General features: G+C 42.1%; 1 protein-coding gene across 3 annotated transcripts in view; it reads left to right on the forward strand.

Annotated features, from left to right (window-relative positions):
* Positions 1-742: 742 nt before the first annotated feature.
* Acp3 (acid phosphatase 3) overlaps positions 743-15877 on the forward strand; it is a 37459-nt gene continuing 22324 nt past the window's right edge. For 2 of the 3 annotated variants that reach the window (XM_051205891.1, XM_051205882.1), the window contains exons 1-4: positions 743-914; positions 12399-12494; positions 13893-13979; positions 14425-14577. In XM_051205891.1, coding sequence (XP_051061848.1) covers positions 780-914; positions 12399-12494; positions 13893-13979; positions 14425-14577 — 471 coding nt within the window. In that variant the 5' untranslated portion in view covers positions 743-779. The remainder of the gene's footprint in view (positions 915-12398; positions 12495-13892; positions 13980-14424; positions 14578-15877) is intronic. The other variant, XM_051205873.1, reaches the window with a different exon arrangement.

Consider the following 15877-nt stretch of genomic DNA (forward strand, 5'->3'; position numbering starts at 1 on the left):
CTCCTCCAACGCCTGCTAACCCCCTCTTCCCAATCAATTGTCATGTTGCTGGCTCCTTTGTTGCTATTTGTTTTTGATCTCTGACCCAAAGAGTTTGTTCAAGTTATTGGTGGGCTCAGTTGGCAACTGTTTGTTATTATTTGTGTGTAGTCTTTCTAAAAGGGGCCTCCAAACCCAACTTTGCATTGCCACAAATGACCCCAAATGTCTTAAGGCATGAAGAGAAATCTTTAACATATCTCCATCCTCACTTTCCTGCCACTGTAAAACACCTTATTGACTGCACGAGAGTTTAAGACTAGACACCATATTTGGCAGGAGAGTGAGCCTCGCCATGTCAATACATGCCCACAACTGAGGCTCCCTGAAACACTAAGAACAGAAGCCTAAGCCTTCCAGAGGCAGGGAGAATTTCTTCCCAAGCAGCGTCCACCAAGCCAGGACAGCATCACCACCAGCTGTGGGAGAGCCAAGCAGAAGGCTAGGCCAGAGTGGAGGCCTTGAGCTGTCCCAACTGTGCCTGCTCTGGGCCTCGGGGTCCTAATTGAAGTAGAAGAGGCTGGGATCTGGAACACACACACACACACACACACACACACACACACACACACACACACACACACACAAGACCTGGTATTATTTGCATGCCAAGCCCTGCCCCACCCATCTCGAAATCCTACTAGGGAAGAATGTGGCTCCGCCTTCCTGTCAACCTCTTGATTAAATAGGCACTTCCCTCCAGGAGGCTTCTGGAGGGTAGCACCTCCTACAGCTGCCAGATGCAGCTCTCTCCCGCCATGAGAGCTGTCCCTTTGCACCTGACCAGGACAGTAAGCTTTGGCCTTGGCTGCCTGCTCTTGCTTTTTCTCCGCTTGGACCCAGGCCAAGCCAAGGAACTGAAGTTTGTGACATTGGTAAGTACTCTTTTCTCGTTGTTTTCTTCCTGTTACCAGAGAGTCAGCAAAACCAAATGTCACCTTTCACGTTTCCTTTCTGTTATCGGCCCGAGACCAGACAGACGTTTGCTCAGACTCGAAAGTGAATACTCATGCAAGCTTGCTTTAGTAAAGACAGCATTCTCATTCACATTCGCCGTCTGGCACTGTTTCTTTACTTTACAGCTGCCCTCTGGTCCGATCCCTTTGGACTGACAAGGGGAAGCCATAGCTATCCCTGTTCATATGCCAGGCAGGAGCTAACCTGGCTTCTTCCCATTTAATGATCATTTGTTTTCAAATCAAGGAACAGTCCCTTTCTGAAGCTAAGTCATTCCTTATGTTTATCACGACATCGGAGCATATATTTGTTGTGGATATTGGGTAGCACAAAAGAGAAACTGAACACAGAATTTCAGATAAACTGATTTAGTTGATCACTAACATGATGTTCTCTACATATGGTCACTGTGATAAGCCATGAAAGTGTGCTTCCTGGTATCAGGGGGGAAAATATATACAGCTGAGTGTTGGAAACATATGTTCAAAGTTAAAGGGCCCCCCCCCTCTCTCTCCCTCTCTTTTATTTCACACCCCCATCACTATCTACATTTTTATTCTATATAATGAAAGTTGGATAATTCATAACATAAGCATGTTTTCCTTCTGCAAGAATACCCTAAAGCTATTTTCATGATTTAGAGAAAGGACACCTCTTACTTAACACTTACACATGTTCCCTCTCCTGCAGTGTGAGGTGTTCCACTCTTTCTACAGAAAAAAATCTTTAATGGTACATAAATCACGATTCTTAGTCGGGTAGATCACCACTGGTTTTGAGTCAGGAACCTGAGAGGCAAAAACCAAGGAAACACCATTGTCTTCCTGAAAACCATTCGTCAGCTGCCGGGCTTCTGTGGTGATAGAGCAACCTAACACCCTGGACCTTCTGCGTGACACCCATGTGAGCGATTCTTTCCCTTATATGCATGAGCTCCTTGCCAGTGTGGTCATTAGATGAGTGGAATTGTGCAGGATTCTGTTGGTCCTATCACACTGTGCTTGGAAGCACCTGGCTGATTGGCCATCTTCTCTGAGGCCCCAGCTAGCTGCCTGCAGTGGCAGCTGTCCGAGTTCCACCCATGGCCCAGGTAGCTGGCCTGTCAGGTGGTTGTGGGCTTCCTCTCCATCCTTTCTGCCCCTCCACTCTCAATTAAAATACGTTCAGTGACTGCCAGTTCATTCTTCCTTAATGGAAAACCAAGCTACAAAGGTTGCCCTCCTACAATGCAAAACTTAACTAGTACTGCATAAAGCAAACATTAACTATTTTTCCTATAGTGGTTTCCTTCGATAAATGTTAAATAATGGCAACTTAATATATCTTCCTTGGCCTCTAACCAAACTACTACTCTCCGATGATATGAGCCAGAAAATGCCATTTTCTTCCTTTTATGGATTGTAGAAGCCATTTGGTTAGATCAAACATTCAGAGAAATCCTCGTTAAGTTTATTAAGAGAACAAATAGGAGAATGATGAGTCTGGTGTGTCGACACATGCATTTAATCCCAGCGCTTGGAAGGATCTCTGTGAGTTCCAAGTAGTACATACCCAAAACCTAGTAACCCCATTACTCAGGAGGTGGAGGCAGCAGGATCAGAATTTCAAGGTCACCTTAAAAACTAGTGCGAGACCAGCCTGCCCTCCATGAGATCCTGTCTCTAAATAAATAAATAAAAATAACCAACAAAAGCAAACCAAAAAACCCCCATGAACTTGTTCTTACTTTCAAGATGAAGATACAAGTGAGTGAGGTTGGGAAACTTGGTGACGGTCATACTGGTAGAAAAACAATCCATATGTGTGATGCCCTTCACCATGCCTCTGATCACTAGAGTCCAGCTATCTCTGTTGAATGTGTATAGCCCAGAACCTGGAGCTGATCTGAGATGATAGCACAGTGTGTAACATTAATTACCCTGATTCAGAGGCTGTTGATGGCCTCCTTATTTTTCCTCCATGTTCAAGAAAAATAAATCCTCAATTCTGAAAAGCTATTTGTGACAAAAAGAGAAGACTGTCCTTGGTTCTTGTTCTTGCTGGTGAACAATCAGTTACCATGTTTTGTTTTTATTTATTTATTTGTTTATTTTCACGGTGCTGGGGGCTGAGCCCAAGGTCTCATGCATGAATCCAAAGCCTCATACGTACCAGGCAAGCAGCCAAGAAGGAGAATATCCTCAGCCCACTGTTACACCAGACACACAGAGACACACAGACACACCATGGACCATATGTATTAAGTCAGAGGACAGTTTTGGGGAGTTGATCTCTCCTTCCAACACTGAGTTCCAGGGATTGAAGTCAAGGCATCAGGTTTGAACAGCAATCATTTTTACCTATTTAACCGTTCACCAACCCTACATGATCTTATGTTTCTATGTCGCCCTGGCTATTCTGGAACTTGTTTTGTAGACCAGGCTGGCCTTGAACTTAGAGAGTCACCTGTCTCTGCCTCCCAAGTGCTGGGACTAAAGATGTGAACCACCACTGCCCGGCTAATTTACACGATCTTGTAAAACAAACTTACAAAAGTATTTCCCATGGAATTGTGGTTTGCCCACTTATTAACAGCTGGATGAAAAAGAAGCTAAGTCTAATACAGGTTTAGATGTGTTGGAAGGGTCTGTTTAAACTGTTGAATGAAGTGCATCTTTAACAAACACTATTGATTTCAAGGAAGGAACCTACTTAGTAAACTGCTTCTTAGGATAACTCTGGCATCCACCTCCCCAGACTGTCTGTAGAGAATTGGTATTTTTAACATTGTAGAGAGGAGAGCAAGTATGCTGAGTCTTGTGGATACACTAGCCAGCCTTGGTAATTATCACCCAGGGTCAATCTTGCTTCTCCCATGTACCTACTCATTTCCCACACATGCTCACTTGCCTTTCTTTTTATAATAATCTCAGGCATCATGTTGTTCCACCAGAAAGAGAAGATGCCATTGTAAAAGCATCTCTCCTTTCAGCCAGAGAAAAACCACAAGTCAGGTGATCTCAGACAGACGAAGACTCTGTGTTGCTCTTCCAGCTGTTTATAAAGAAAGGGATGCTGACTCACCATAGGTCACCTCCTTTTATTCTTCAAGGCTGACCTTATTTCCTCAGTCTTACCTGGGTCACAGTATATTCTTGGCTCAAAGAGCCTCCAAGCCTCATGCACAATCAAGGTTGGACCTTCTCACCATTCTAGCCTTGGCTTATTCCCAGGACCACCCTTTCTTCTCCACTCCTGCTCCTTGGGGGTTAGCAGTCAATCCCATAATTAATTTTCTAATGCCTTTTGTTAGAATAGAAGTTGAAAATGATACCTAGAAAAGCCTAGAATTTTTTTTTTAATTAACTCAATTCCACCATTGTTAATCAGGTCTGGGAGCAGAGACAGGCCACTTAATGAAAACAACTGAGTTTCAAGTTCCCTGAACTTAAAGTCAAGGATCACAACTGTGGCTAGGTTTCCACCTTCACAGGTCATCTTCAGGATCAAGTGACATGATCTAGGTATGGAAGTGTGAATGGGGCCAACATTAAGTGCTGCTGGAAGTCATGTGGGCAGATTTTTCTTTGGGCACCAACTCACGAAAAATGGCATGGAGACTTATTATTTATTATGAAAGTCTGGATGACAGTTTAGGCTTGTCCTGTTAGCTCTTATAACTTAAATTGACCCATTTCTATTCCTCTTGTGTTTGTCATGTGACTTTTACTTCTCCTCCTGAATGTCTGTCTGCATCCACTGGCTACTCCTTTCTTCTTCCTGGAGCTCTCCGTCCCCAGAAGTCCCACCTTAACCTCTTCTTGCCTATCTAGTGGCCATTCGGCTTCTTATTAAACAAATCACAATGACACATCTTCATACAGTGTGAAGGAAGATTCCATAACAGAGTCACCATCTAACATGGAAGGTTTCCAATTTTTTAGTTTAATTGTAGATGATTTCTAGTTAGTTTTAAAGTTTGCTGTCTTAACCATCTTAAGAGTAGGCTTCAATGGTGTAAGTATAGTCACAGGCTTCCACCATCACCGTGAATCTCTGGAACTTTTTTTCAAAACTGAAACTGCATACCCATTACATAGTAGCTCCTCAGTTTGCCCTCCCCGTCCAGGCCTGTCCAACCTTCAGCTCATGGGCAGCCTCTGACCAAGAATATCTATGAATTTGTCCCAATACAAAATTGTAAATTCGCCTAAATTTATTTTGCAATTTAGTTTACAGATGACAGTATCTCATTGTAGTGTCAGAAAGTTAGACATCTGGAAGTCACTGTTCTACTTTCTGTCTCTATGAGTTAAACTCTTCAAGCTATCTCCTCTTTTTAGAACTATACCATAGTTGTCTGTTGTGACCAGCTTATGCTGCTTACCACAATACCCTCAAGATTTGAGAGGACCCTTCATTATTAACTTGTTAATTAAATAGGAACAAAGAGAGGAGGCAGATGTTAGATGGTTAACAGCTCTCCTACCATCCTAGACCAACCACAACTCATTTGCATATATGTCTTCCCCCCCTATTAACCCCAACTTATTTTTCCCCCTTGGAGACATTCAGTTCTGTGCATCTGGTGTGCTCTGTGGAGAGAGGCTAGGGGTGAAAGCAGACAGGGCCTATCACACCACAGTTCAGATTTAAAAAAAAAAAAAAAAAAGCACTGTGGAGATCTGATGAGATCAGAATACAGTAGAATTGGAAGGCAGAGGTGATGTCATAAATTGTGAAACAGAGTCCAGTGGGTTGGATATAAATGTTACAAGAAATGGTGAATAGCGGACCCTATGGTTTCTAAATTGGGTTACTGGAGAGATGTGGATGCCCTGGAGGTGGAATATGTAGAGAGTGTTAGGAAATAATTTACACAGTTCTGGACAGCACCATACAATAGAGCATTGTAGCGAGAAGTGTGGGCTCGAGACTCAGACCACTTGGGTTTGTAACGCCAGCTCAACCTGGTGCTAGCTGTGTAGCTCCACATGAGCCACATAACCAGTCTGTGAGTCATCGCTGGAAATGGGGCTAATAACGAACGCCTCCTGGAGTTGTTACGAGGCTGAAGGAAATGCATGAAAAGCGCTTATACCTCTTTGGTGAGTACAGGGACCATTGTGACAAGTGCTAGTCTCCATATGCCAACCATTCACGTGACCAGTTCATTCTTTTTATTCTCAAATGGATGGAGTAAGTATTTACACACCTTTTAAGTTCAGTCCGTTTTCTTCCTAGCTTCAGGCTTTGGCCCAATAAACACAAGAGAAGCAGGTACTGGTGAGTGATTCGGAATACTGTTCTACTCAGTATACTGGTCCATTCTGCTTCTTCGTGGCCTTTGTTGGAAGAGATCTTTGACTTGCCTTTATCTTTACTGTTCATGTTTAGACAATGCCTTTAGCTGCAGGCATAGATTTTGCAAGACCTCCTTGCCATGTTCTTTACTTCAACTGAAATAGAATTTCAAGTGTAAGTAATAGGTTTAATCATTGATCAGATGCCAGGCACTTGACTTTTCATATTGAATCTCCAAAATTACCTAAAAGACATATAATATGATCTTAGTGTTATATGAGAGTCAATGTTCCTGCTGTTGTGGATGTGTTTTATATTATTTTGTTTAGATCTAGACCTTGTCTTTAATGGCTTGGGATTCAATAAATCCTTTTCTGGAAGCTTATCTAGAACCTGTGGCTTGGATTGTAAAGTGAGCCACTACATAAAATGACCCTACTGGAGAAGACAAGAAGGTTCTTTTACTCACAAACAGCCTTCTGCTTTTTCTCCCCCACAGTGTGGCTGCCTAGTCATGAACACCCAGGAGCAGCAGATATCTCTGGCAACCAGCAGGTTCTGCAGGCGTGTGTGCTGGAAGCCAGTGATCCTGAGAGCTGGTACTGGCCAGGCATGAAGTCAGTCTAAGCTTGAAAGCTCAGGAACTTCTTCCCACTTGTCTGTCTACACATTTTGAAATTTTTCAGAGCAGCAAACTCATTAAGGAGACCATATTTGGCTCAACACATTTTAGATTGCCAATCTAGACAATGTCAAGATTGTAGAGTGGCTCAAACCCCAAAACAAAAGCAATATGGCTCTTGGGTAAATGCACACTGTGGGAGATGATTAGATATTAATAGAGGTGTTTATTGAAAGACAGGAGTGGTTTTCCTTTGCTCAACAGGTAATGCCCTGGATGCTACAAACTTCTTTCAGAAGGAAAGGAAGCCTACAGGACAGTTGTGGGCATGAATAACACTAGTAACAAACAAAATAAGAAAGATTGTGGCCTGAATGCATCCTGTGCTCACGCATACTACTACACATGTAACTCTTGTGTTGCTCTTGACTACTCAAAAATGATTTTCTAGCTGCCTGGAAAGATAAATTGAGACATGCAAAATGTTTTGAGTTCAGGCAGTTTCTCAGGGCAACTGGGGTAGTGGTTGAGAAGCTGGGATCTGAAACATGCGCTAGATAATCAGAGTACCAGAACTTTCTGTTTACAGCTTGCATTCTATGCAATACCCGTTTTCCGCCACTTCTCTTTCCTGTCGACTTCGTGCTCTTCCTGGGCCCTGGAGAAAGATCTTGCTCAGACCTCTCACATCTTCCTCATGACCAGTGCAGATGTAGCTGCATGCCAATATACCAATTCTTCCACAGCTAGCCCTCTCTCTCTCTCACCTGTTATGGCGTCAGTCTACAGGAATCATTTCTGTCCAACCTGTCTTATGTTCTAAATATCTGCCAATGGATTTATTTCTAAGTTCCTTAAAAGGAGAAAGTAGGACTGGGGAAATGACTCAGTGGTTAAAACACTTGTCTGTGAGTGTGAGCACTGGAGTTGGGATCCAAAGACATCCAAATCCAAAGTTTTTATATTGTCTTGAATTCTAAACCGGAAAGGACAACGTGGCGGTTTGTTAAACTCCAGCATAGTTCAAGGTAGGACTCACTATTCCAATTCAAAGGCAGAAATTGGCACCAAAAATAAGGGGAAGTTGAGGGCAGGGGAGGAAGAAAGAAAATAGGATTGCACAGCATAGCTCATTGCCACATGACAATGCAAATCAAAAGCTCTTGTGAAACCAGATGGCTGGAAAGATGTTTTCACCAGCCTGGGGGAAAGAGACTCAATCCAGGGTCCATTTGCTCATCCGTACAGGCCTTTTGCGTGTTATTGTATTCTAGACAGTGGCCATTTTCACAGGGATTCTGCTTCCAAGTACTTCCTAGGAAGTTGCAATAATGATCCCCATTATCAACTTAACTAGCTCTGGCATCACCTAGGGACACTCCTTGGGCATGTCTGAGAGTATTTCTCGAGAGATTTAACTGAATGCCAGTAGGTCCATCCTAGGGCCCATGGTCCTAGACTGGATAAAAAGGGAGGGTTTAAAAAAAAAAGGGGGGTGGGGGAATCTGACTGACCACCAGCATTCCCCTCCCTCTCTACAATCTTGACAACATATGTCAAGCTACCATCTGCTTCACATTCCCAATACCATGCCCTCCTTGCCATGACAGATCATATTCAAATCAAAAGCCAAAGTCAAACCTTCCTTCTTTCTCTTGAGTGTTACAGTCAGGCATTTGTTACAGTGATGAGAAAACAAGCTAGTATGTAAGAGAAGGAACCAGGATATATATATATATATATATATATATATATATATATATATATATATATAATCACTAATGGACACAACCAGAAATTAGAAACAGAAACAAAACAGTAAGAAAAGGTTGAGATTGTGCAAGGGTTACTTAATGAGAAAGGCTCCTCCCCTCCTCCCCTCTTCCTCTGGCAACCCTAAATAACGAGAGTGGGTGTGTGTGTGTGTCCAGAGAAGCAGCAGACGTTAGACATTCAAAGCAGACAAAGTCCTGGACAAAGAGAGGCAGTGGGACCAGACCAGCAGGAGGCTCCCCTGGCTAAGCACATTTAGCAAGAATGTAAGCTAAGGACATTGAGGTGAAGGAGGAACCTGATCAGGTAGGGTTTGCAGGGAAGAGCTCTTATAAGGACTTTGAATCTTTGCAAAGAGCAGTAAAACATGATATTTCTAAGACTGATAAGGTTGTAAGTTAAATTCTAACTGCATACAGACTGACCTTAGGAGCTGGCAGTGGGTTCACCCATTCCTTATTAAAAAGTGTCATTATTTGTAGATGATATGATAGTATACATAAACAACCAAAATAATAATAAACACTTCCAATGAAGTGGTTGCATACAAGATTAACTCAAAACAATCAGTAGCCCTTCTATATATAAATGACATACAAGCTGAGAAAGAAATCAGGGAAGTGACTCCCTTCATAATAGCCACACATAATATAAAGTATCGAGTAACTCTAATCAAACAAGTGAAAGATTTGCATGATAAAAATTTCAAGTCCTTGAAGAAAGAAACTGGAGAGGATATCAGAAGATAGGAAGAGTTCCCATGCTCATGAGTTGTTAGGATTAACATAGTAAAAGAGGCCAGGAAATTCAGGTATGGTTCATGCCCGCTGCAATCCCAGTGTTTGGGAGGCTGAAGCAGGAGGATCATTGCAAATTCAAACCATCCTGGATTAGATCAGGGTATGACAAGGGAGACCCTTTCTAAAACAAATGATCACAAGAGATAGCAGGGGAAAGGGGTCTTTTAAGCATAGAGTAAGTGATTGAGAGTCCTCAAGGTCTCAGATCTCTTCCTGCTGCAACCATCTCTAGCTCTGTGGAAACTCCTCACCTTTAATAATGCATTTTTAGTTTTCTAAAGCTTTTGACTGGGGCCAGAAGCAATAATGTAGTAGGGTTGGGAGACTGTTGCACTGTAGACTTAAGAATGCCTAGACATAGTCCTTGCTAAGTTGAGAAACTCTGAGATCAGTGAATGTTACCAGGCACACGGGCATTGACACATGCATGTAGACATGAACACACACACGCGCGCACCATGCAGTTTGAAGTTCCTCACTGCAACAAAGATATTTATGTTTTTGTGGGACACTTCTCACAAAAGTTCATGCTATGTTTCAGCCACTAACTTAGCAACATTTAAAATCTGCTGTATCATGTGAGAATACAATTATTCCTGAGTATAGTCAGGGTTAACTTCAGAGTCTGCTCCTTATTAAATGTATTTATTGTTTCATTTTATTTGTGTGTGTGTGTGTGTGTGTGTGTTGTTTTGTTTATTTGAATAAGGTCTCATATTCCAGGCTGGCCTCTAACTCATTATATAGTATTCAACACTACATTTGGCTGTTTTGATGTTGCTTTGGGTCTTTGAGGGAATTGTTGGTTTGTTTTAGGTTTGTTTGTTTGTTTGTTTGAGACAAGGCCTCTCTACATAGCCCTGGCTGTCCTGGAACTCACTATGTAGCTGGGTGCTGTGATTACAGGTGATTGCCAATTGTAGGGCATTGCTCTGCTAAGGAAGTCACACTTTTTATTTGTTTGTTTATTGTGCCTCAGCTTTATTATTTAAATACTGCACATAGATTATGGTGCCTTAGAAACTTCTTTTATAACAAGGTTTTGGATTCTTCTTGTGCAACACACACAAACACACACACACAAAGACAGTGTAATGAAAGACACATGGCCAATGCCTGGTTAGTTCTACCTCTTACCTGCTTGAGGATTTGGACTCATCACTTAACTAAGATGAGCTGTGAAATGTATAATGATAGTGACTAAGTTGCAGAACTGGGTGAGAGGATTAAACATGAGAAGTACTTAGCAACCTCTCAAGGTAGAGTAAGTATGGAAAGAGCATGAAGAAAATATTGTTGTAGTTGGATGCTGGGAGGAAGCATTGTGCTCTGGTAGGAAGGGTTGGTTGTTCATTGTTTCAATAGAATGCTCATTATGTGATTTCTCTTTGTCTAACTCAGTGGTAAGGTCTTTGCAATTGTATAACAAGGAAATACTATGGGCAGTTATTGAGCAAGAGGCCAAGGGCCTGCTAAACAGTACACAAGACAGCTCCTATAGTGGAGAAGTATCCACCTCTGAGAATGTACAGTGCTAAATTGAAAAAAAATCAATGTGAGGCTAGTAATCTGTGAAAGCCATGTCAGAGTTCTCATTCCTCAGATCTGGGAAGGTTTGCTGCACGGTGATTGGGGATCCAAGCAGTCTAACTAGCATGCACCTGATAATGGAAACAGAGTCACTAATGGCTAGCATGGGTGGCTCCCACTCATGACCTCGTTGCTCCTGCAGACTGGCACCAGCAGCTGTTCTTCCTGCCAGAAAGGGACACAGCAGAGCTCTATTTCTTTACCTGCCCCCAAGGGCCTCTTACCACTCGCTGTTCCCCTCGGTGCTATGTAGGCTGTCTTGCTGAGCTTTCAATTTCCTACTGGTTTAGGGCAGCAAAGAAGCACTTTGTTCAGACACCAGAGTCATAGCATGGGTCTTGGAGGCCTTCCTTGCTACTCTGGAATTCCTTCCTAAAAGTGACTCGAGTTTGGGGGTGTTCCTTCCTCCATGTTTACTAAACTGTTTGGTAGGTGTTCAGAAAACACAGTATCCTTGCTTACTTACAGTGGAGGGTCTCTCAGTAGGTAATCCAAGTGACAAAGATGATCTCAGATTAAATGAAGTGTTATGCAACCATCCTGTGTGCTATTAAATACTTTCTACATCCACGTAAAACCTCACCTTGTCCTTCTTGATTGCTTTTCTTTCCTTATGCTTTAATTATAAAATAACATTGAGTTTGGCCTGACATGCTACTATTTTAGAGTCAAAGTACCAAGATTTCAGAAGTCCAAATGCCTTTTTAAAAAATCAAATGTACAGTCAGAATAGCATGGTATGTATACAGATCCAAAAGTGTGTTATTAAAGTGCTGAAATCTGGCTTTTCTAATCTCCTCATGTGCCCCCAACCTCATAAAACTAACTAATTACTAAACCAAAGTGTCCAAAAATGAGCGTGTCATTTCAAAACCAGTTTTATATTGCATGTGAAATTTTAAGAGCATTGTTGCTGTCACAGTAATTAAGAGAAGAATATTTCTAATTGGCCTGTCTGCAACAAGTGAGTTTGTGTGCATATGCATCTGTCTATCACCTAGGACACATGACTCTGTCTCCATGCATATATCCTTTGCTTTCCAATGGCCAGTCATTTTGACTGTTATGATTACCTCAAGCACAAGACAATGTTGGTGGTTCTTCACCTGAGTTTTATTTGTACAGAATTTTAGAAGAATGATACTTTTGGTTATAAGCCCAAGTAACAAAACTAAGGGATGGGACACTTTGTCATTAGAATTTTCTAGAGCTCTCCAGGTGATTCCAGTGGACCAACAAGGTGGCAGCCATGGTTTAAGACATTCTATTATGACAGGTAGAGGCAAAATACTCAAGAGAACTTTGTAATGTTGTTGTCCCACACCTTTTTTTAGGTGTTTCGGCACGGAGACCGAAGTCCCATCGATACCTTTCCTAACGACCCCATTAAGGAATCCTCATGGCCACAAGGATTTGGCCAACTCACCCAGGTTAGTTTGATCTATTTTCTTGTTCTTTTTTTTTTTTTAATATATTTTTGAGGCAGAGTTTTATATAGTACAGGCTGGCCTTGAACTCCCTACATAGCCAGGAATGACCTTGAACTCCTTCTTCCACCCCCCAAGTGCAAGGATTTCAGGTGTAGACCGCAGTTTTGGTTAATTTTTTTAGTAAAGGAGAAATATGTACAGAATTTCCCACTTTGATGCATTTATCCTGCTAACTGTATTTAAGTGTGAGAGGTTTCCATGGAGATTGTCTAGAAACATGTTAACAAATAATAGCAATGTCTTATTTAATTGGCATAGGGCATGGCTAGGGCATTAAGAGGTTTGGATGCTCCTCAACTGATTGCCTTATTTTTAGTCTTCAGCTAAAGCTGAGAATCGTGGCCCTAATCAACCATCAGTTTTTGCAGAAATTGTAACTCAGAAAAGCTATGGGAAGCCAGTATCTATTGCTTCAGGTCAGAGCCCTTCCCACCATGGCCTAACCACCTTTCTGTCTAAACGAGAGAATGTCACAACAGTTCATGCATTGCTTTCTTAGTATAGGGCTCCTGTTTCCTTGCTCTGATTTTCTAGTGAGACTGAAAGATTTTTGAGGACCATGAGGTCCAGATTCAAACCTAGAAGTCTCTTAAGTCACAGTCAGATTCCAAAAATCAGCTGTAGATTTCAAGACAGTTTGACCCAAAATACCCACTTCTTCAGCTACTCAGGCCATGGTATGTTTTTCCTTCACAACATTCATCCTCATATTTGATGAGAGGTGATGATAGAGATGCTTCTAAGTGATAAGCGAATGAGGCAGTGTGTGCAAGCAGTGGCTTCAGTAACTGACTGCATCCTCTCTGACTTGAAGATCTCTGGTGAGGCTCTGGATCAATGACAAACCTCAGTGCAATGTTCCTCTAAGCCTGCCACACTGTTACCTCAGCCTGAATCTTTTGGAGTCCTTGTTATAACAGATTCCAGGGCCACATTCCACATACAGAGAGCTAGAATCTTTGGGGGGAGATGCTTAATTTCAACAGGTGCCTCTGGGTACTTTTATTTTAATGCACACCAGTGCTCCAGGGCCACTGAGCTAAAGCTGATCTCAAGGATCCATTGAACTCTCTGAGAGAGACAGTTAAAAACAGATTCCTGAGGCTGGAGAGCTGGTTCAGTGGTTAAGAGTACACAAGCCTCTACATTGTGTTCTAACAAAGAGAAAGGCATATTCTCAGGGTGTCTTGACTAAGGCAACTGTTCTCTCTTGTCTTAGTTAAAAAGGAGGTTTTATTGTGGAGCTGTGATGCATATCTTGTTCATGTTACACACAATGAAGAGAGACACATAATGTATAGTTTCCCTAACCTTCGCTTTTATTTTCTTTCCCCATAGAGGGGCATGGAACAGCACTATGAACTTGGAAGTTATATAAAGAGAAGATATGGAAGATTCTTGAATGAGTCCTATAAACATGATCAGGCAAGTTGGGGAACCAGAACTTTGAACCTTGACCCTTGAAAAAAATCAAAATCATTCTTCATGCTCATAAGGAACTTATACCTTTACCTATTTTCTGAAGAACTTATACACAGCAGAGATCTTGTTTACAGATGTATTGCTGTTTATGGAATTATTTTGCCCTAAAATTTATGAATCTTATTCCAGGGTTTTATAGGTACCTGTGCAAATACTTTGGCTTCAAATCACTGGTCAATTCATCTGTTGGTCTACTGCTTGCTTTTCGTCCCATTGTATATTTTGGTATTATCCACCCCTTAAGAGATATGACTATGATGTTCCCACAGTGCCTGCTGATATCACGTGCTTCTCTTCAGCTCTTTTCCTGACATCCTGTCAGCTCCACAGAAAGAAAACATTGAGTGTTTTTCTAATTTTCCATCTGCTTTGATTTATCTCTGTCTAGGTTTATATTCGAAGCACAGATATTGACCGGACTTTGATGAGTGCTATGACAAACCTTGCAGCCCTGTTTCCCCCAGAGGGCATCAGCATCTGGAATCCCAGCCTGCCCTGGCAGCCCATCCCAGTGCACACAGTGTCTCTCTCTGAAGATCGGGTCAGTATCCTGGGTAATCATGGAGGAGGAAATCAGGTTGCTAGGGACTTATAGATTCAGTATGCTGGATACACGGGACATGGAAATGCCCAGACAATCAAGGCTAGGAGCTGAGATTTTCTTTGGGTCCATTTTACTTTACTACCGTTTCAACTTTTGGTTGTTTCCCTCCTTCCATCCACACATACACACGTGCAGTCTCTCTCTCTCTCTCTCTCTCTCTCTCTCTCTCTCTTTCTCTCTCTCTCTCTCTCTCTCTCTCTCTCTGAGCTAGACTGCTGAGGTAAGGGAGGAGATGAAAGGAGATGAAAGCATGCATTCCTCAATAGTATATTCATGTAATAAGTGGTGTATTGAGCCCTTGTCCTGACAGTGCTTAGAAGGAAAGGATGTTGGAGTCTCAGAGAATAACTGTTGATGTAATTCAGGGATGCAGAAATGAAGCTCTGAGATTACATGGTCATAAGAAGGAAGGAAGCAAAGATAAAAACAAGGTGACATACAGCATCAGAAAGGACAGACCAGAAGCAATTTATAAAGCTTTCTGAGTAGTGACTAGCACACCACCCTGTTCTAGTTGTTGACAATGCTTCAGAGAGCGTGACAATAAAAAGGCCAGTTCACTTGAGATTACAGTCTTATAGATAATAAAGAACACCAATAAAATGCTTTTGTGTTGATATAAGTTCCTTGGAAGAAGGAAGTAAGTTTCTGTGGTGGCTGGGATAGAGTGGCTTAGAAACTCTAAGGTGGGTCACTCATGCAAGAAGGTCCCCAGTATATCTGGACAGGAGAATGTGACCATGAACAGTCGTGGGGGCGTAGGGTAAAACACTTACTATTATTTACTAGCCACCTCACATAGACTCTTATAAGCCATGGCAAGTTTGGATTTGATTCCAGGTAAAATGAAAAGTCTGTGGAAGTTAAGACCAACAAAAATGATTTGATCTTTGGGGTGCCATTAGAGATGGTGTAGCTGCTGCGAGGAGAATGGACTGAGAAGTCAGAGGGATGGAACGCAACTCATCAGATAGGAGGCATGGGTAGTTCCTGAAACGCAGACTATGCCAGTTCAGACTGGGAGAGGACAGCAAAGATGAAGGAAGGGGTCTGTGTTAGAGCCAGGTTGAAAGTAGACCAATTCCAGTGAGTGCCTCCAAAGCCGGTTAATAAACTTTATCGTGGGCAGAAGCAAAGACATTAGTAAAAGGAAATGATTGAAGATGGAGTTGACCTCAGCTTTATACACACTGACCTTCTGAACATCAGTGATCAAAGAGCAGCCTCCAAATAGTGC

Source organism: Phodopus roborovskii, unplaced genomic scaffold, assembly GCF_943737965.1.
Source record: "Phodopus roborovskii unplaced genomic scaffold, PHOROB, whole genome shotgun sequence".
In the NCBI taxonomy this organism is placed as follows: Eukaryota; Metazoa; Chordata; class Mammalia; order Rodentia; family Cricetidae; genus Phodopus; species Phodopus roborovskii.